Source organism: Phascolarctos cinereus, unplaced genomic scaffold (genome assembly GCF_003287225.1).
Source record: "Phascolarctos cinereus isolate Bilbo 61053 unplaced genomic scaffold, phaCin_HiC Scaffold_7;HRSCAF=346, whole genome shotgun sequence".
NCBI classification, from domain to species: Eukaryota; Metazoa; Chordata; class Mammalia; order Diprotodontia; family Phascolarctidae; genus Phascolarctos; species Phascolarctos cinereus.
The window spans coordinates 2,801,601-2,823,883 of record NW_027556180.1 but is presented as its reverse complement, the minus strand read 5'-3'; the positions used below and the strand labels follow the sequence as shown (position 1 = coordinate 2,823,883).

The 22,283-nt window shown below is 55.2% G+C and overlaps 1 protein-coding gene across 2 annotated transcripts in view; it reads right to left on the bottom strand.

The window, feature by feature from the left end:
* Positions 1-4,584: 4,584 nt before the first annotated feature.
* Positions 4,585-22,283, bottom strand: part of XXYLT1 (xyloside xylosyltransferase 1) — a 69,382-nt gene continuing 51,683 nt past the window's right edge. For both annotated transcript variants that reach the window (XM_020964685.2, XM_078147490.1), the window contains one exon: positions 4,585-6,102. In XM_020964685.2, the coding sequence (XP_020820344.2) occupies positions 5,706-6,102 (397 nt within the window). In that variant the 3' untranslated portion in view covers positions 4,585-5,705. The remainder of the gene's footprint in view (positions 6,103-22,283) is intronic.

Here is a 22,283-nt window from a genome sequence, read left to right as displayed (position 1 = left end):
CTTCAGCACTGGGGAGTCCTTTGCTGGAGAATGATAAAGGCATCAAAGCTATGGGGGGCAGGGCAGGTGGGGCCCTGGAAAGAGAGAGGTCGAGTGCCAATGAGACCATGGGTCCAGACCAGACGAGGAGCAGCACAAGGCTCGTGGAAAGTGGGAAACAGTCAGACGCAGAGCAACAGAAATACTTAAAAAGAAAAGCCAGCACCCTGAATGAGCCTGAGTCTACTTCTGGAAACAATTACAGATAAGGTATTGGGCTCATTGAGAAGAAGGTCTTACTCTTTTTTAAGGGGGGTAAAAAAGGAAGGCAGAATCACTTCAGAATGGGAGGCACAAGTCGGAGGTCTGGTGAAGAGCAAAGGGAAGGGAGGCACGTGTGGAATGAGAAGGAAGAGCCCACACTCCCGAGGGCTCAGAGCAGCCCAAGGGAATCACGGCCACTGCCCTAAAAGAAGCACTGTGAGGGTGAGAAAGGAAGAATGCAGAAGGGAAGTGACATGGCTATGGCCTCAGCAGGGCACAGACAGAACACTGGATTGAAGCCCTAGTTCTAGCCAGTTGTGTCACCATGGACAAGTCACTTCCCCTCTAAAGGTCCCGGGCTCATCATCTTAAAAATGGGTCTCATCGACCCAGCCCGGCCTATCTCTTAGGGTTCTGTGAGATAGGGCTTCCTTTCAAGCACCCACAGAGCTCGGTTCTCATGCCTAGTCAGTCCAAAAGTCTCAGCAGTGCCTTGGAAGGAGATGCAGATGCACATTCACCAACTTCTACAATAGCTGACCTTCTTACGACACTTTATGCATATCATCTCACTGGATCCTCACAACAACTTTGAGAAGTAGATGCTATTATTATCCTCATTTTACAGGTGGGGAAACTGAGGTGCACAGAGGTTAGTCACTTGCCCAGGGTTACACGGCTAGTAAGTGTCTGAGGCCACATCTGAATTCAGGTCTTTCTGGCTCCAGGCCCCACACTCTGGGAAGTCTGGACGACAGGAAGTTGAAAGGGAGACGGCACTGAGGTCCACAAAGGTCACGACAGGCTAGAATGGCAGGCTAAATCTATGATGGAAGCAAATGAAGTACACGTAAGCCCCTGCACTTGGGACTTAAAAAATCAGCTGTAAAGTAAGGCAAGACATGACCTAATGACAGGCCTGGGGACCCCAGGCCAGCACGAGCCAACCACGCGACACGGAGGCCCCAAGAGCCAATGTGAACCTGAGCTGCGTTAACAGAAGCTTTGTGAGTGTCCAGCACGGACCGGCGATGGGCCTGCTGGCCTGTGCCCTGACCACACCACATGATGGGAGCAGGCCTACGAAATGGCAGCCCACACGTCACGGGACGTACCAGGGTGGTGGAAATGACAAACGTGGAGAAAACGAAGACCAGGAAACCACAGATGAGGGCTGAAAAGCTGAGATCTCTCCAAACAGCCCACCCTGAGAGCAACAACACCAAAGAGGATGGGACGGGGACCCTGGAGCAACTGGACCCTGTTTAAGAAAAAGCAGGAAAGTGTCCATTAGGAGAGAATTAACTGCTTTCCTTTGAAATAAAAATGTAGACGGTTCAAACAGAGGGTTCGACATAGAGACTGACTCTCTACTGGATTTCTCATCCTCTCCCCCAACCACCGGACTGGCCTCCAGCTCAGCCTCCCTGGCCCTACTCTCTTCCCTCTCCGAGCTGGCCTCCCCTCAGCTGCTCAGATCTCAGGCCCTTGTTTGAGAAGGGGCCAGCCCTGGGTCAAACACAAACACCCCCGTTGGCCATTCATAGCCCTTCATGACCCGACCAGCTGCTGCTCTAGGCTCCTCACACATGACTCCCTCCCAGCTACCCTGGCACTGAATTCTTGTCCACACACCACATTCCATCTGCTTCCGCATCTTTGCCCAGAGTGTCCTCCGTAGCTGAGATGCCCACCACACCATCGCTGCCCTTTGGCATCCCCAGATTCTTCTCTGGATCGGTACAAGGGCCGCCTCCTGCAAGAAGCCCTTCCTGATTTCCACAGCTACTACTGGTCCTCTCCAGTTATATACATACCTACACATATATGTGTGGGAGTGTGTGTATAAACAGATATACCTCTGCATCTATATCTATCTACCAGCCAGACGGCGCAGTGGATAGAGAGCTGAGCCTGGAGACAGGAAGACCTGAGTTCAAATCCAGTCTCAGACACCAGCTGTGTGGCCCTGGGCAAGTCACTTCACCCAATTTGCCTCAGTTTCCTCATCTGTCAAATGAACTGAAGAAGAAAATGGCAAACCACCAAAGTATCTTTGCCAAAAGAACCCCAAATGGGGTCACAAAGAGTCAGACATGACTGAAACAACAAAATATCTATCTTGTATTTATTTACCTGATACGTATCGTTTCACCCAGGAGAATGTAAGGTCATGGAAAGCAAGAACTGTTTCCTTTTTGCCTTCATATCCCTATTGTTCACAGTCTAGTAATGTATTAAGCATACAGTAGGTGCTTAATAAATGTTTGTCGAATTGACTATTTTTTTATTTTGAGATTTATTGAAAGAAAAATATGCAAAACTATAATAATAATAATAATAAGCATTTATTAAGCTCCTACCATATGCCAGACACTACTAAGTACATTACACGTATTATCTCATTTCATCCTCATGACAACACTGCCAGGTAGATATTGTCATTACCCCATTTTACAGCTGAAGGAACTGAGGCAAACAGCTGTAACCTGCCCAGGATGGCACAGCCAGTAAGTGTCAGAGGCTCAGGGCTTCAACTCCAGTCACTCTGAATTCTGGCCCAGCGCTTGGTCCACCACAACACTAAGCTGCCTGGAGGGGGAGTGTGCATGCGTGTGTGCGTGTGTGTGTGCATGCGCGTGTGCGTGTGTGTGCATGCGTGTGTGTGTGCATGCGTGTGTGTGTGCATGCGTGTGTGTGGGTATGGGGGTGTGGGTGCACAGAGAATCACAAACCCACGCATGGGGAGTTTAATAAACCATGGAATGAGGGAGCAAGAAGGCATGCATGCATGAGGGAACAGCCCCAGGTAGTCTTCCAAGCCCACCAGGGCGGGGCCCAGATCCCTGAACGCCAACCAGAGATGGACCAGTGACAGTGAGGGTGTGTGTACAGAGCAGAAAAGGCAGAGCCACACAGCCCCAGGGCCCTCCTTCCTCCCACCTCCCTGGGCCTTCCTCCCCCCAGGGCCCTCCTTCCCTCCCCCCCCTTCCCCCCAGGGCCCTCTTTCCCTCCTCCCCTTCCTCCCCCCAGGGCCCTCCTTCCCATCTCCCCAGGGCCCTCCTCCCCTTCCCCCCTCCTCCCCTCCAGGGCCCTCCTTCCCTCTGTCCCTCTCTCCCCACATGCCAGCCAGCTCTGCAGCCAGAAGCCCTGTGACAGCAGAGCTCGGCCCAGGGCGCCAGATCCAAGCGCTCTGCTTTGTGACTGAGGGAGGCAAAGGCCCTTCCAAGCTTTCATGATGACCCAAAGGAATGAGGGGCAGAGAGACCCATCATTCCCCTGCTGCTCACCAGCACCCCGACCCCCTCCCAGCAGGCCCAAGGTAGGCTGATTCTCACAGGAGCTCAGGGCAGAGGCGGCCGCACCAGCAGTGGCTTCTTTTCCCAGATGCTGCAGTACGAGCTGCTGCCCTTTTCTGTTAGTGGGGGCTGGGAGCAGGCTCGCTCTGCCGACAGGAGGCTGGGCTGAAGGAGAAGGCCCCCTCGAAGCAGCAGAGGCAGAGGACGACGGGAAAGGGAGGGGGCAGCGTGCTGAGGCCCCTTCCAGCTGGGACAGCCTAGGAGTCACAGGGATAAAGGGAGGCAGCCAGGTGCCCCTGTGAGCCCGAGGACAGGCCAGAAGATGCCCTTTGAGGTAGGCACTGACATGCAGCCATGCATGTCTGCATCCCCAGCCCACTAGGCCCACGGAGACAGCCATGCTAGTCTGAATGAGGGGAAAGGAGGAATCTGGGCATTTCTTTAAGACAAAGAAGCAGAATCATTTCTGTTTTCCCACACAGCTGAACTCAGATTAGGTTAATATGGTGTTGCCTAGGAAAGGGCTTCCGGGATGCTGCTTTACCACCCAAGAGATGAGTGACTGCCCATCAGCATATCTGTCTTTCAACAGAAGTGACTGAAATGAGCTTGGTTTCTACCAAGCTCATGTTGCAGACCAGCCCTCTGTCAGTGCATTCATACGATCCATGCAGAAAGTGTCAAAAGGCAGAGACGTTGCATTCAGCCTGGGCCTGTGAGCCAAGGGAGCGCAGGGGACCCCTGAATCTGGCTCACCAAGTGCAAACAGCCGGTGGCTGTAGATTCTCTGGGAAATCCATATGGGCCTGAGTCAGCTCTGCCGTGCACAGGAGAGAATCTTGACCCAGAGCATCTGAAGTCTGATGCTCCTTCCCCTCTCAGGAGCAGACGCCTCGGGTCACAACAGCTGGAAAGCCTGGGCCCATCCCTCGGGACTGGAGCCTGCAACGCCCCCCCCCCAATGGCCCCCACGAAGCCTAAGGGCTCTGGCTCAGAGCTTGAGCCTCTCACAGTCCCAACGCAATCAACGGAGGAGGACAGGTTCTTTCCACTGAATTTATTAAGCTCTGGACCGGAGCCCTCATGCAGTTAAAAACGACACTCAGAACAGGCAGCAGTGAACAGTGTGCGGCCACAGCTGGGTACCGGCTGCCCTCGGGCAGACATACACTTCAACACAAAAGGGAGAAGTCTCCGGCATGCCCCCCTCCCCCACCCCGGGGACTCCCCTGGGCTCTGCCCGACAGACAGGTCCGTGCGGCCCATCTGAAGCTAAGAGGATGGAGGTGAACGTGGGCACCGGCCTCCTGGGCTACTTACAAGGTCTGAAGACGAGCAGTGAGGCTGCCATTTTCCCCAGCATGGCACAATCTGGCCTTCAGGCAGAGTGTGGTCATCACCATGGTGGTCAGCTGCATGAGTTCTGCTAACGACGCCTTTGGCTGAGCCTCAGCTGGCCTTCGGGGCTGGACGTGTGTCCCAGAGGATGTGGCCCGGACGCCGACTCAGGGGGCACAATAATACTGGGTGGATGGGCTCTGCTCCACGGGGAGTGCCCAGTCTCCATCCAGCTGCAGGAGAAGGTTGCTCAGAGCCAAATAATGGTGAGCAATGTACATGATCAGAAAGGCCAGCGCCCTAGTAGACCGAGCTTGGGTGGACTGTAGGGAGGCTCTGGCCACGGTTCTGAGGCACCTCGAGGGCCAGTGCTCCTGAGCCCCAGCCTTGACACCTGAGGGCCACACCAGCAGGGGCGGCTGATGCTTGAGTGCCCGTGGAAGATGGAAGCCTCTTGTTTCTGAGTTAGTCTGTTCCTGGTCCAAGCGAGGACGGTATTTGGAGAGCACTAACATCACGTGATCTGATTCAGGCCCAGACGGCCAAAAAGACCCCCTCATGGGAGGGGAGGCTTCTTCTCTTCCTTCTCTCCTGAGAACTCAGCCCTTCCCTCCTGGGCAGCACTGCCCTCTGGCCAGTGGGCCAATCATCCCCAGTCATCCTCTTGTCCTTCCCCCACCCAGCGACCCGCGGGCAGGTGTGATGGAGGGCGTCAGTGGTGGACCAAGACTGGCTGAACAGGGAGATCCCAAGGGAAGCCAGGCCAGGGAACAACCTCAGTGGGGCCTCATGCTGCTCTGGGGGACAGGGCAAAGCCCCGGGACCCTAGTCCTCTGGGATAGGCGTGTTACAGTTACCATGGAAGATCCTGACGTGGCCCTCGCATCGGAAGTAGGCGTCAAAGACGTCACCATAGCCGTGGTCCCTCCACCAGGTGCACAGCTGCCGGTTCCACGTGCAGTCTAGAACATGGAAGAGCTCGGGGTGCTCCATGCCAACCACGGTGAAGAAGTCCTGGTCGCCCAGGTGGCCCTGGAAGCGGTATTTCTCAGTGAGCTGCTGCAGCGCCGCGGGCTCCAGCAGCTGCTGGTAGAGCGCCGACTGACGCATGGCATCCAGGTTCAGGAGCATCACGCCGCTGTTGAAGCCGGGGAGCCCATCGGGAGGAGGGTCTCCAACTCTGGTCTGCGGGTTCTCACGTCGAAACTGCCAAAAGGTGTGCCTGAAGAGAGGAGAGAGGAGCTGTTAGCCAAACTCGGGGCCAAGCAGGAGTTGAAATGGGGTGCCCAGGGGCAGGGGCAAACGTAGGGAACCCGCAGCTGATCCTGGGGGGACAAGGAGGCCGCAAGAAGCAAGCTCAGAAAGCTCCCTGCCTCTAGCTTTCAGCTTTCACTAAATAAAAATAACAGCCCCCGGGAAGGATTTCTGGAGCCAGTCAACCCCATATTCCCAGGGAGCTGCTTCACCAGAGACCCCCAAGGCGGCCCTCCAGGCCCGGCCACGGAAGCCCCTGCAGGCCACACTTCTCTGGGAATGTCAAAAATCTGTCAGAGGCCGGCTCACCTCTGCAGGCAGAAAGCTCCATGGGATGTGAGCAAGGAGCAGACGGATGGAGCCAGCCAGGGCCTCAAGTATTCCCTGCCCCCACCCCACCTGACTCTTTGACAGGAAGCTAAGGAAACCCAACAGCGGCCTGGATGGCCAGCAGCTAGCTGGCGGGTGAGGGGCATGGAAAGCAGTAGAGCCGCTGACGTGAGCTGGCATCCCAGGCTGGCGGGAGCCAGAGTGCTAGGCACCCCAGGGCTGCTCATTCCCCAGCAGCGAGAATGCCAATCACGTGAGCCTGCGCTTCCTAGAATGAGCCCTGAAGGACTGCAGCAGACAACACGGGCCGGGAGAAACCCAGCGCACCCCATCAGATGCAGAGGGGCCCGTTTCTCCCGCGATGCATGCTGGGTGCCCTGGGCCGTGAGCCTTGTGGGCTGGGATTCGCCTGGTCTAAATACGTCCAGCGCATCAAGGGAGAGCGCATCTGTACAGGCATGGCATCTGTGCCAGCTGTTGCCATCCAGGACACGCCGGCCTCTACTAGGCCAACACCATCGGAATCTTGGGAGCCCCCTCAGAGTTCCGGGCAGGTTCTCGGAGATCCCCGAGGCCAACCCCTCTCTCACAGGGGAGGGGACGGAGGCTGAGGGATGGCTCAGCGTAGTGAGCAAGGTCCAAGCAGGCTGTGAACGCGCAAGTCCTACCTCAGGGCATCGAGATCAACCTCCTTGTTTTACAAATGGGGAAACTGAGGCCTCATTCATGCAGCCCCCACTCGTTCTATATCAAAGGATAAAGGTGGGAGGGGCAGTGTGAGTGACCAGCGGGATTGTCCTGCTCTCCTTTTCACACACACACAAGAATACTTATGAACCAACCATCAAAGCAAAGGAAGCTCACCGCAGCCACGTGTGAATTCCTGCGCCGGCGGCCTCTCCTCCCCTTGGCAGAGTGAGTATCTGAGGGCCAGGAAACATCTGGAGGCCAGCATTTCCCAGAATTGAGATGGTCAAGGCAGGCAGGATGCAGAGACCAGGAGGCCATCCCCTGCTGGCTCAGCGGGTTCTGCAGGGCTGAGGGCGTGTGTGTGTGTGTGTGTGTGTGTGTGTGTGTGTGTGTGTCTGTCTGTCTGTCTGTCTCCCTCGGTCTCTCTAGATCTCTCTTCCTTTCTCTCCCCCCTTTCTTTCCCTCCCTCTTTTCTTTCACTTCATCACCCCAGGGCACTAAAATTCAGAGCACAGTGATGGCCCTTGTTTCATCAGAACAGAAACAAGTAGGATTACAGGCACCTGCCAAACCGTCAAAGGGACCCTTTGTGAGAAGAAAAAAGTTCAGTTGGAGAAACACAAGACCTAGAACGTCAATCATGTCAATCATGAAACAAAAGGTTGGATAGAGAGGGGTAAACAGTGGTAGGAGACCCCAGACTACATGAAACAGCCGCTGTCATCAAAATCATTTGGTATTGATGAGATAAAGCAAAGGAAAAGACTGGACATGGAAGAGCCAGAAGCCAAGGAAGCCACTAACCTGGTGTTCAATAATCTGGAAACATGAATGACTTAGGGAAGAAGTCCCTAACTAGGGTAAGAGCTTGTGAACAGACTGAGAAGCAGGCTGGCAGAAATCAGGCTTAGACCAGCATCTTACACCACACTCCACAATGTGTTCAGCATGGATACATGGCCTGAATATTAAAGACTGTATCACAAATAGATGAGAATAGTTAATGCTGGAAGGGTTGTGGAAAGATAGGCAGACTAATACATTATTGGTGGAGCTGCAAAACAGTACAACCATCCTGGAAATCTATTTGAAATTATGCCAATAAAGTACATAAAATGTCTGTACTTTCTGATCCAGAGACTCCACTGGTGAGGGGACTCCACCCGAGGGAATCACTGAAGAAAAAGGAAGCTCCACATACAAGTAAAGATCTGTAGCAGAATTTCTCGCAGTGGTCGAATTGCCCAGGTTGATGCGTTTGCTGCCTGAGGAGTGAGCAGGAGCTCACCAGCCAACCTGGGCTCCACAGCCTGATTCATCTCGGCAGTAGTGGACAGGGGATATCCCTTTGCATTTACCAAATGATTTTTGGCCACTGTGATGAATAGCAATGGTTATGCTGTGCTGATCCCAAAGCTGCCCCTTGTCACAAAAGCCCACCTTCATAACCCCTCAATTCTCCCACTGATGCTACATGACCCTGAGTCACAGAACACCCAAAGACAGCGGAAGAACCCCAGCTGCAGGGGCCAGAAAGCACAACAGAAAGAGTGAGGCACATGAACCCCAAGCCGGCTGTGGAAGATGGCCCAGGGGGACCAGCACAGAAGAAAGAGCCCCAGACTCAGAGCATCCCAAGCTCATGTAGCTACTCTGTCCATCCACCCCTCCACACTAGGTTAAGTGACAACCGTATGCCAGGAAAGTCTCTAAGACCATGAGCTACAGAGCTTTCCAGACCTGCCCTGGAACAGAGGACTTACTCACCAGTGTCAAATCTCAGCCAAAAACAAATCATGCTACACCACTGCTAGGTCACGGGAGCGCGGGCACGGACAGATGACAAGCCAAGCACCACATTCTCACACATGCAGCAGTGGGAGGGCCAGAGAAAGGGCCAGGACACTGATGCTGATGGGACAGCCTACTTGGCTGGCCTTGATCAACCACAGCCCAAAGTCCTGGAATCCAAGGACCAGAGCAGAGCAGGCCTGCCCCCAGGTGCTCCCATTCTGCTGGGGGACCTAAGAAAGATGCATGAGAGGACGGGGAGATGCTGCTCGGCTGAAGCCGCCCTGTTTTGGGTGGAATACCCACTTCGGAGAGCCCCAGACCCACCAAAGTGAGACTCCCACCAGCAAAGGCAAGGAACGGCATGACACTTTAGGCCCATTTTCATCCCAAAGGATTTTTTAAAAGTTAGGAACTTAAGGGATAATGTCTTATCTGGACATTTTACTTCCAGGGAGTCGTACCTTCCCTGATTAGCTGGACGAATCAGGGCTCCTGTGCTGGACCCACAAGAGGGGTAATTCTGCTGTCTTGCTGTTCCTGCCCAGCAGGCCAGCTCTGATGTTTCATGGAAGCGTGGACAGGACCGAGGCCCTTGAAGGCTCTGACAGCCTCATTAAGCCAGAGAGGCTTCATGTGCAGCTCAGAGGCAGACCGTGCTGGCCGCGGGCTAGTTAAGGACCACCTGGCGCAGAGTAGAGCACTCCTCACCGAAAGGTCAGACAAGAAGCGGTGGGTTAACCTCAGGTCGCAACACCTGCCATACTGTGGAGCAGCTGGGACACAGCTAAGTTACTAAAGACGTAGGCTGAACCCACCTGGAAAGCCACAGTCAGAGGCCAGGCTTCCTTGCTCCAGGAGAACAAGGAAAAGTGACAGAAAATTGTTAATATAATGACAGAAATTGTTCATGCCAAATGTACTATGGACTGCCACTCCTTAAAGGATCCTTGTGATGTCCTTGCCTTCCTACTCTTAAGACAGGTACTCTTGATTAGGTTGAGCCGAGCCACACCCTAGGTGCCCCCCACCCAGGGATGCTGTCATGGGGGGAGCCCAACTCAAGCTGGATCTCAGCTTCTCATGTCCCTGCACCCTCACGTTGGGATTCACGACAAGAAGGGCAGAGCAGCCAGAATGGAGCAGCTTTCCTTGCCCAGACTGCCAATGGCCGCTGGGGTCTCATGACCAGGCCTCAATACCTCATACTCTTTCTGTCCCCTCTCCTCCAAAAGGTATGAGAAGCATCTGCATGGGTCTTGGAGCTGGGAAATCCATTGGACATCCCCCAGGGTGTCAGGTTTGCTCCCCTGCGATCTCAAGATGCTTTATTCCTCAACTCGTGGCCTGGATGTGCTTCAGGACCTGACAACATGGTAAGTTCTGCAGAAGGCAGCGAGGGATTGAGATCTGCACTCTAGGCCTGTGAGGTGTCTTCTAGATCAATACATAAGCTCCAATGGGATAACAGCATCAGGAAGGCAGGAAAAACTAAGCAAGAGGCATCCCTGAATTTGAGGTCAGCCCACAAAGCCCACGTGAGAGGGTGGCCATGGGAGCGGGCAGCCCCACGACGCTGTGGGCAGGCATTAGAACGGACCGGCCCCAGAGGGAGCCCATAAGGGCATGAGTCACGTGGCAGAACGTTGAGGGTTTGGGGGGAGCTCAGATCTAGGACACCGCCATCAGCAGAAAAGTGCTGGGCCCAAAGACAGGAAGACCTGAGTTCAAATCTGGCCTCAGATACTTAAAAGATTCTGCTCCAGTTCCCTCAATTGTAAAGTGGGGAGGGTAGCAGCTACCCTTCATTATCTCATCTGTAAAATAGGGGTGGTAATGAGAGCCCTCACTTCCCAGGATTGCTGTGATAATATTGGTAAGTGCTTAGCATGTGCCTGACACACAGTAGGTGCTTAATAAATGCTTGTTTTTTCCCTCTCTCACTCCATCGGTCTGAGAAGGAGAGCCAGCACTCTGGTTTGACTGGGATAGTGATTGGAGGGTCCCTGGTGACCTCTAGGGGCTAGGAGCTAAGCCTGTCATTGTAGTGAGCTCACCCAACCAGGAAATGGAAACAAGGAGGTGGAAGAGAAGCCAGAGGAGGGGGGGCCCCCCAAAGATGTGGAAGCAGGGGTGGGTGGCACTGCCATTCGTGGAGTGAGGGCTGCTGTCTGCTAGGGGCACGAGTCCAGCGGTGACCTCTCAGAGATCCCCTGGCAGTCTGTGAGCGTGAACCAGTGATGGTGTCACCACTATGAGTGCAGAATGTGACTAGGGACCACAATGTCCAGGAGAAGGTGGAGCTGCCTGGCTCCTTTTGGCTCTGTTCTCTTGACCAAGGCGCGTGTTATCTGGACCAGCAGGGTCAAGATCTTGAAGGAAGGGGAGCCTGCCCTAAGCAAGACGCTACCAAGAGAACACCAAGTGCCCCGGACGAATGCCAGTCACTGGCACCAGAAAAGGGCAGGGCAGCCAAGAAAGTCAGGAGGATCTCAGAGGCACTAAGAGGGGCTACATGCTGGGCCAAAGAGAAGTCTTTGGAAATTCTCTGCCCAAAGCAGACAAGTTGTTTCTGGTCCCCAAGGTCCAGACAGAGCATCAGTGGTCCGCTTTGCTCTGGGGGTCACCGATCTCCACTGCCCCGCGGCCACCCCACATTAGGCGCGGCATCTGCTCGGTGTCTGTAGCCCCTCCTGGGACCGCTTGGCCAGAAGCCTTCCGCGTCCCCCCCATTTACTCAGGCCCACGAGGGCCCTCAGCCAACAAGCCAAGAACACACTAAGCACTGAGCTGTGGCCAAGGAGTCAGGCCAAGTCAGGAGAGAAAGAATTGAAACGAAATTCAAGGTATGAAAATGAAAAACAACAGAACTGCAGCGTTGGTCCCAGCCCTTGGAGGAGCCTGGCCACCTTCTTTGCTCCTGCCACCTCACCAGGCCTCTGATCAACCCGGAAGATGCCCAGATTTAAGGACCGAACTTCAGGACCGGGGTCTGGGGTCTCCCCCAGCTCCCGAGGCCCAGAGCCAAGCCAGCCCAGCACTGGACAGCCTAGAATGGCTGCAGGCACGTCCCTGGACAGTCTAGGGCGCCAGAACAAAAGGGAGCGGCCGGCAGCTTAGCAGCTCTGATCCCCAATGCCCCCTGTCAGCACATCAAGGATGGAAACGCCTTGTCTGCTTTGTGGGGAAATGCTAATGGACTCAACTTTGACGAGTGTGTGGTGGTATGTCAGTGTGTGGCATGAATGGGCAAGCACACGTGCACATGCACACACACACACACACACACACACACACACACACACACACACAAAGTCTCCTCCCCCACCCCTCTCTCTTTCCTTCCTTCCTTCTCTGTCTCCTTTCTCTGTCTGTCTCTGTCTCTCTCTCTCCCCTACCTCTCTCCCCTCTACTCTGTCTCTCTCTCTCCTACCACTGAATTGTCCAAGTGCCTTCGTTAGAAGGCATCTCTGCAGTTTTCTAATCTACAGAATAAAGAGGCTGGCTGAATTCACAAGGGGAAGGAGGTCACCACGATGCTCAAATCCCCCATTCCACGTGGGGGAGGACAGCCGCCTCCTGGACAGCCTTCCCTGTGCAGGGGGACCACGCCAACCACACACAGGGCTCCAGAGGAAGTGCTTAAGGAAAGGCCTTTTGAGGGCGATGACCAGGGATAAATGAGAGTAACTGAACCAGCTTCGTGGACTTGGCGCCTCACAGGTGACAGCATCTACTGTGTGCCAGGACTGTGCTAAGTGCTGGAGGTCTTGGTGGACCACAAGCTCTCTTCCCCTTCCCTCCACGCTCACAGCCAGCAGGGCCTCATCAGCTCTCACCTGGCCCGTGGCAATGGCCTCCTTTGTTCTCCCTGCCTCCACGCTCTGCCCCTTGCCAAAACCAATACTCCCACATCCCAGGCAGGACCACGTCCTCCCCTGCCCCACAAGCTCCCACGGCTCTTTTGCCATGGCGGTTGAATCCCTTCACCATCCGGCTCCCCTGTCTCCAGATTCCTGCCCGTCACACGCTGTATGTTCCCACATGACTGGCCTCCTTCCATTCCACCTCGGGGCCTTTGCACTGGCTGTGCCTCACTCCAGGAGTGTTCCGCCTCTTCCCGGCCCCACCTTCTGCAGGTGTCCTGCTTGATCGGCAGCGATTATTAGGCATCAGCTTTGCTCCATTGCTCCCCACGGACAGAAGCTGCAAACAGTAGCCCCAGACTGCTTGTTAATGCTCTGTGACCAGGCTGGCTTCCTCCCCACCGCCACCCCCAGTCCGGAAGACTGGGACCCTGCTGGACCAGGCTCACCCTGACGCCCATCCTCCTTCTGCAGATGGGGGCAAAGCCATCCCTTTTGTGGCACAACGTCCCGGGATTCCAGAACCGGGATGAGGTTGGACCATCAGCTCCTGTGGACCTACAGTGGGGGCCATGAGGTAAGGCACCAGACTGGGAGTCAGGAAGCCCTGGGTTCAAACTCCACCTCAGACAATTCCCAGCCGTGTAGCTCTGGGCAAGCTGTTCTGCCTTGGTTTCCCCTTCTGCAAAATGAGGCGGTTTGACCCGATGGCCCTGAGGGTCCCCAGCATCATGGTCAGAAAGCCCCTCCCAAACGTAAGTGAAGGATCTCCAAGCGCGGAACAGAGACGGCCCTGGCAGTGTGGACGAAGGCCTGAGGGAGGCCCAAGCGTCCTGTGGACAGGGCAGATCAGCATGAGGTGGGGTGGGGCCGCCGCTAGGCGGAGGTTCCATGACGTGACTGGGAGCGGCCCAGGCAGAGCGCCTCTGAGCCTCAGTCTCCCCACCGGGAATGGAGGTTGTCCATGTTCATGCAAGCATCGGCTGAAGGATGATGAAGGTTTGGAGAAGTGAAAGGTAGCTTCCAGCACATGCTCCAGCGGATGCCCTGGGAGCCGTGGGGAGGGGCCCACCTCCAGGAACAGCCTCCCTAGAAGGGCTGTCTGGCAGTGGAGGGGGCAGCCTCAGGGTGGTGGGCAGCAGGCTGCTCCCCAGGAAGCCGCTGAGCAGAGGCTGGACGCTCCAGGAAGGATTCTGTTATGGCCCCTGAGGCCCCAGCCCCCACACGTGTGGTTCAGCCCACAGACAGTCAACAGTGACCAGCACCCTCCCCCTGCCCGCCATGGCCGGGCAGCCTCAGAACCGCACAGGCTGCCGTGCTGCCCCTCGTTGTCCCTCCCCTCCCCCTCCACTGCCGCTCTGCTGTTTGTTCTGCTATCAAAGGCCCGAAGATGATGGAGTGTTCTCCAAGAACACTAATTCACAAGCTGATGGCACAGAGGCAGCAGCAGGCCTCGGCCTCCTGGCTTAGTGGGAAGAGGGCAGCCCCCAGCCTGGCCAACAGGACTGAGCCTTCTCCCCGAGGCTGGCCTATTTATGGAAGCTCCCGCTGGGTTCCCAGAACTCTGCCCGAGGCATCCCCCCCGAAGCGGGGATACCAATGAGGACAGGACATTTGGCCCAACAGATCACTGGGCTGAGGGTCATCCACCCAAACACAGCCCTTCCTTCCCACCTGTCCTCCCTGGGAAAACCTGCTTTCTGTCCCCAAGAATCCCCCTTGCACGTGGGGAGGAAGAGGAGCTTTCCTCTCCTTTCTCTGTTCAAATTCCAGCTGGGGGCTGTTCCTCAACCATACTGGCGCCATGATATCGCTGCCCCATGACCTGGACTACGGACACAGCTGAGGGCGCTGGCTCCTGCACAGACGTAGAAATACCTGCCTGTCCATCTGCCCTTCTTCCCTCTCAGGCTCTGGGCTCCTTGAGGCCTGAAGAGAGGCCCTCGCAGGGGCAGGATGGCCACCTTTGGGCAGAAAAGGGACCAGCTTTGGTCCACTTGGCCCCTGACAGAGGAACCACGAATGATGGGTGGAAATTGTGAGGAGGCTGAAGGGAGCCTGGCTCCTCACCAGGAGAGCTTTGGGGTGGGGGAAGGCCCCATCCTTTGGGGGCTCCAAGCAGAGGCTGGACAGCCACTTGTCAGGGTGAGTATTGTGGGAAACCCCACTCAGGGCCGGGTCAGGAGAGGTCCCCAAGGTCCCTCCAACACTGAGATTCTTCATGCAAATAATTTCTGCATCCAAGGGACCCTGAGAGCCACCAGGCCAGTCTGCACCCAATACCCCTGAGCCTCGGTCCAGCAGTGGGGGACTCCTGAACTCACTGAGGAAGGGAAGCTCTCCTCCTGCTCCAGATCTGCCTCCCTGTGCTACCCTTGAGGCCGTACCCTCGTCTGTACGCCCATCCTTCCAATACGTAAAGAGTCCGGTCCTTCTTCTCCTCTCCCATTGAACATTCTTGGCTCCTTCCCCAAACCTCACACGACAAGTTTGAAGTCCCTTCTCCCTCCCATTCCAGGCATCAGGACCACTTCTGGGTATCACTGCCCATCAAGAAACCTGACACCTGGAACCCAAGGCAACATTCCAAATTGGGGCCTGGCACTGGCCACGGCCATTGATGAGGGGGTTGGTGGGGATGGGTGGAGCCTGCTCCTCTAGCTGAGCCCTGGTGTTGAAAAGGAAGCAGCCCCTGGGCTGGGCTGGCCACTCAGAGCAGGCTACCGCCCAAGATCAAAGTCTAACAGATTAGAGGAAGCAGAGACAGGGAAGGAGTTCTGAGTCCTTCTCTTCCCTATTACTTATGACCCATCACGTGTGTACACACACACACACACACACACACACACACACACACACACACACACAGAGTACTGTAACAACTCAGCATGTGTCGACCACAAGGAACGTAAACAGAATCTGCGATCACAATTCCAGAAATGCTGTGAGCTTCAGACAAGCTCAAACAGGCCCCCAAGGCCAGTGAGGAAGCAGCCCCCAGCTCCTTCGTGCAAGTCTGAATTGTTCCTACCCAAGGCCTTGTACCCCCAGCTGGCCACCAATACCGTATCCACAGAAGGCCCAGCCTGAAGCTCCATGGCAGCATGGAAGGGCCTCTGGCTTCCCTCAGGCCGCGCCAGGTGAATGCAGCCTTGGGGGATTCCATGGCGCCCAAAAGGCATTACTGCCCGGGCCCAGTGACTGACCGTGGTACTGGCCAATGACCAGCCTTGCTTGGTAAGCAGGCAGACTTCCCTTCCCAGTAGTGGGGCAGCCCGTGATATACCACCGGGGCCTTGGCCACCCAGTGGCCTGGGTCCTGGGCAGCCGCACAGATGGGGAAGAGCAGCAGGAAAGGAGACAGAAGATCCCATCTATAGGCACAGATTTCACCGTTGGCGACTGTTAGCACAGCTCTGTGCAGAGACAGTGAGTGAGCCTAGCCATCCCCATTCTAGCTTTGTCATCCCCATTCTAACCTCGTCATGATCCGCAAAGACATGCAGTCATGGAAGGGTGGCCCACCGGCTCTCTTGGAGAAGAGAATAAAGGGGGAGGAGGACTTCATTGTGTGCAGGATGACTGGGGGTCTCCCTTGGCTGGAGAGGCTCAGGACAAGTCTGAGCTAATGGACCAGCAAGAAGACAAAAGAGAGATGAGGAAGGAGGGGAGGAAGTCCCTGAAGAACCCAGCGAGGTCTTCCTGGGTTCTCTCTGCCCTCCATCCCCGTGGCCATGCCCTAGCCCAAGGCCTCATCTCCTCTGAGTTGTCCTCCCTCCCTTCGGGCTCTCCACTCCCCACTGCTTCCTCCATTCAGTGAAAGCACAGAAAAACCACGTGCCTCTTCTACTCAATAAAGCACGGTGGCTCCCCATTGCCTTCTCTATCCTGGCATATCTGCCTGAATTATCTCACATTCCTCCGCTCCCCCTCCTTCACTCTCCGTCGACTGAGCCCCATGACAGGCAGGCTGGCCCCTGCACTGTGGCCTTGTGTTCACCTCCTACTCGAGCCCGCCAGGGGCTCCCCTCAACAGAGGGCCACAGGTCCAGGAAGGGGAAGGCGGAGCCATAAATAAACATATGGGCCTCCTCTCCACTACACCCATCCACCATCATGGGACTCTGTCCAATGCTGGAGACAACAGAAATCATTTAAAAGCAGCACAAAATCCCCTACAGCCTCATTGTAACTTCCCAGGGGATGGATGGGAGAGTCCATCTCCTTGTGAAATGCTGCCGTCCTCCCCTCAGGAAGCCTGGGGACCCCTGCCTCCAGGAGCTCCCTGAAAAGGGCCTGGCGCCAGGAGGAAGGCCCAAACTGCCAACGTCATCTGAAGCTCAAACAGCAGGTCGAGGTTCCCTCCCTCCCCCACACTGAGCCCTTGATCAGCACAGTGAGGATTAGCCAAAGGGTGACTCCTTTGCTTCTCCATCCCCCACCCCAGGGTGGGGTGAGGCACAGAGGGGTGGAGTCATCCACGGGTGGAAGAATCTGGCTCTGGGGCCACCTCTCCCCAAGAGGGGAGAAAAATTCAAAGTAACTCTTCAGAAACTGGATCATCATGGTGCTTATAAAGGGGTATTAGTTTTTTCACATGGGGGGATGTGGCATGAGAGGAAGGAAAAAAAAGACACTTGTTGGGGCGGGGGGGGGGAGTCTGACCATCCAAATGTACATTTTCAGAATCTCCAAGCCAGAGATGGGGAGTTAGGGGGGAAGGCGAGCTAGAAATTGACCCCCCTCGGATGGAGACGCCACTGCCACCATCACCTTACTGGGTACCTGACAGACACCAGGCCATGCTGCTATTCTCCCCATTCTAGAGGCAGAGAAACTGAGGCAAGGCACATGGCCCTGTGGCCACCAAAGGATGAACAAAAGATGGAAAAGCTCCCCTCAGTCACCATCACAAAGTTACCTCCTTCCCATAGGAGCAAACATGAATTAAGTTGTGTCCACCCCCTGCCATAAGAGCATTTCCTTACTTCTTTATTCATCTCATCTGCCCTGTGCCCTCTTGAGACCCAGGGAGGTAGGGGGTGCTTCCTCACCTCCCACTCTGCTCCCCAGGGAGGTCTCTGACCTCAGGCAGTCACTAGCCCAGTCTGGGGATTGCCCTGGGAGGACTGAGGCAGTGGACACAGTCTGGGGAGGGGGGCAAGGGGGAGGTGAGGGGCTCTGTGCCAGGAGCAGGAAAGGATGAAGTCACTGCCCATTCTCAGCCCAGGAAAGGTCACCCTGGAGCAGGGATGCCTGAGCCAGTTCATGGCCCTGCCTCCTCTAGCTGCGCCTCTCCCCCACCCCACACTGTACTCTCCCAACATGGCATCAAAATTACGTTGAAGCCCTGTGCCAGCTCCCCGAGGCTCTCTGATGATGCCTTTGTCTCAGAGGACTCAAAACAGCCGCCCAGTTTACAGCACCGGCTGTGTCCTTTTCCGTTCAAAGGGACAGTCCCTGCTTAGCTCATGGACCTTCCTCTGTGCACCTCCCATTAACCATTTCCGGATTTGGGCAGGGTGACAAACATTCACCTGCTTCTCTGGAGCTCACATGCCCAGGGGTGCTGTCCAGGCTGCCCTGCACAAGCCCTTCCTTCTGGGCCCCATCAGCCCCATGGGAAGGAAGAGCCACTGTATTTTTTTCCTTGGTATAATCCCTCCACTTCTTGCCCAGCCACCATCCTTCCCTGAGGGGCTACAAGGTCAAGATTACAAACAGCGACCAGACCAGCGGGGCCCTCTAGTTACTGGCCAAATCTGGGTTACTGGACACTTCACTGACAGACTGGCTGAGGGTGAGAAGAGGTCTGCGAGAGGCTTTCCCCACATTTTTTCTCCTCCACAGGTCCCAAAGGCCCCTGATGTTACTACCCCCCCAACCTCTCCAACGCCATTTCAGAGACCTCCCCCCTCCAGCCCCCAGAGGCTCTCTGCTCAGGTGACAGACTCAAGAAGCAGCACTCATGGAGACCAGGACACATATTTTTGGACATGGCCAAGGCAGGAAGGATTTATTTTGCTTTTCTCTGCCTGTTTATTATAGGGGTTTGTGCTTTTCCCCCATTGGGGGGCAGTGGGGGAGAATGAAGACAAATTATTAATAGAAAAAAGGAAGAAAATGAAAAACTAAATAAATAAAATGACTCTCTACCCTCTACTCACACTAGTTGGCCTGGGAGCCATTTGCGAGGCAGCCCACGGGAATGGGGAAGAACCCAAGAAGCAGCATCTTCAGGAGTGAACAGAGGAGCCTCCTATGATTAGGACCTTTGGTGAAAACATCCTTCTGAGTAGGGGGAACCAAAACCCTGCTGCTTCTGCCCCACGGTAACAAACCACAGGCTAGCAGTCCCTAGGGTGGGCCCAGAGAGGCATGGAAGGGCAGAGGTGGGCAAGCATGGAGCTCCCAGCTGGCCTAACTGCTTTGCTGACGCGTCCTCTTGCTGTATCTTTTCAAAGAGGACACCTCATGGCTTCGCTGCAGCCAGCGCTGCCCCAGCCACTGGCTGGACTCCTCCTGGGGGTCAGCTAAATAACCTCTTGGACAGAGGCACAGAAACAAGCTGTACCAATCCACACTTTTTAACAAAATGTTTTGTCACCCACCTGCACTGGCTGTACCTTGTACATACCATGTGCCAGAAGTGGGCTGGAGGCAGGGGCTACGCAGGTGAAAGGGAAGGCAGCCCTGCCCTCAGGGAGCCTGCACTCTAATGGGAGAAACAGCTCATGTGTCCCCAGACAAGTGCATGTGGTCATTGGAAGGGGAAGAAGAGAAGACCAAGGCCACAGAATCAATTAGGGAAGGCTGCCCAGCGGAGAAGACGCACCAGCCAGCAGAGTCCAGGTGCCACGACCTCCATGTCCTTAGCTGGCCACGGGACCAGTGAGAATCCCCGGCTGCCTGGGCCCACAGCCTAGAGGGCAGAGGTTCCCTCACACACTCCCCAGTCCCTTCCCATCACAAAGGGACATCCCGGCCAGGGTCACAGCCACGGCACCATCTCCTCTAACTTCCAGGTTTTCTGACTGAGAAATGGAGTCCGGGTGGGCTTCAGTGAGCGAGGCCATGAAACACCTTCTAAGAGCAGAGGTGGCCCTCAGGCAGAGTGATGCCTCCCGCTTGGATCCCCCCTCCCCCAGCTGCTCCTCTGCTCCGGGAGTTGTGGAGGAGCAGGCCCTGAGGGAAGGTCACAGCATGACACCATCAGCTTGGGTAGGTCCACCCACAGACCAGGAGCAGTCTGCCCTTCTAGCTAAGCATGTAGGGGCACCTCACTAGTCGGTGAACTGCCTGGTGGGAGGGACCACTAGGGGGTGGAGGGAGGGTCTGCACAGACAAGCATATGGGTGTATCCTGATGTCCCCAGGATCCTAAATCCTGAAGGAGAATGAAGGTCAGCCCCACCTCCTGGCTCCAGGCTAAGGACTGACACAGCATTATGTAGTCAGAAAAGCATTTCCTAGCTCATTCCAATAAAAGGATGGAAATGTTGTTCAAAGCCAAGGTTTTGGGGCCCAGGAATCCCCCTGCAGCTTGAAAGGGAAGCCAGTCCTTTGAACCCTGGGCCTCACCAGCCCAGAGCTTTGATCAGCACTGGGCTCTGTGTGTCCCATCAAATCAGAAACAGCCGCCGGAAGCTGGCCAGGCTTCAGTGACGCACTGGGTTGGCCTGGACATCCGCAGGCTTGGGCACCCTGAGGCTCCGCTTTCACTTCAGCCACGCAACAGAAGCTGTGCTGCAGAGGCCTGACCAAGGCCTTAGGAGGACACGTCAGAGGGAGGGGAAAACCTCAGGAGAGGCTGGCCCTTAGGCTTCATTCATCCCTATTTAGCTGGACATTCTGGGTCATCAAACACATATGACCCTTTGGCACCATTCCCTTGAATGAGCCAGCATTTATTAATTGCCTGCTGTGTGCTGGGCTCTGCACTAGGCACAGATACAAAGAAAGGCAAAAGCCAGTGCGTGCCCTCCGGGAGCTCCTAGTCTAGTGGGGAGATGATGTGCAAACAGCTCTGTGCCCACAGACACATACAGGACAAACCAAGGCGGCCTCAGAGGGAAGGCACTGGGAAAGGCTTCTTGGAGACGGTGGGATCTTAGTGCAGACGAGCTGGGAGAGTTCCAGGCCTGGGGAATAGCCAGTGGAAATGCTGAGAATCAGGAGATGGGGAACAGCCAGGAGGCCAATGCTGCTGGATCACAGAGGACACAGGGAGGGCAGGGAGGGGCAAAAAGAGCAGAAAGGGAGAAGGGGGCCAGGTTAGGAAGGGCTTTGAAGGCCAAACAGAGGCGATAGGGAGCCATAAGGGTTTACTGAGCAGAGGGGGTGACGTGGTCGGACCCGGACTTTAGAGAGATCAATCTGGCAGCTGAGTAAAGAAAACCCATGAGCTCTGGGTCACCCAAAACTCTGGGAATGTAAACTTCATTGTTCTCCTCCTCCCTTAGAGTTGTTCATACAAGTGCCCTGATGACCATCACTTTGTGTGGGCCACAGCTGCTTCTATCAAGCCAAGTTCATCCACACCACGCCCAGGTAACATCTCCATATTGACTGGACATCTCAATCAAATTAGTCAACCCCCAGGGTGATTTTTCTGATTCTTTGCTTCAACGTTCATCTGGGCTTATCATTGTCAACTGTAGTATCCATCACTTCCAGCTTCAGACTTAGCTGGTGCAGTCTGAAATCTGTCCTTTTACGTCTGTGTGTGTGTGTGTCTTTTCCCTCTGTCTCCCTTCTTTTCTCTTCTCCTCCTCCTCCTCCTTCTTCTCCTCTTTCTCCTTTCCCCTCTCTCCTCTCCCCCTCCCTCTCCCTCTCTCCTCTCCCTCTCCCTCTCTCTCTCTCCCTCTCTCCTCTCTCTCTCCTCTCCCTCCCTCTCTCTCTCTCTTCGCTTATCTTTCTTTCTGGGTTCAGACTCTGGGTCCTTCCAGCCAGTGCCATCTTAGTTTGTGGTTAATACTTAGATTCTCTTCTGTTGGTGATTCAGATAAATTACAATTGTCCCATATCACAGAAGAGTGAGTTCTGATGCCCACATGCTCCAGGATACTGCAGCTTGTCACATTCAAAAAGGAACAATGTCTCAGGTCGCTGAGTCATAGGAGTTGTTTCTCTTAGAACTCTGAGCAGATGTAACTTTGTATAGCAAGCTGCTCCATATGAAAGGATTTTTCCACAGTCAGTGAAAGGGCCCAGAGCCCTTCACCCACCTGGGCACGAGAGTCCTCACTGGCAAAGGATGCACAAGAAAGCCAGTTTGCCCAGGGGGCTTGGCAGGCTCTTGGGCACTAGGAATTCTCTTCCTATGCCTGGCCTTCCTCAGGGTTGGGCACAAGGCGATTCACATGAGCTTGGTTTCCTCACCTGTGTCTTCCCCAAGGGCTGGAATAGCAGGACTGAGAAACGCTGAAGAGCTGAGGCTTAACTTAGAAAAGATTCCCCAGGCCCAGGCCCCT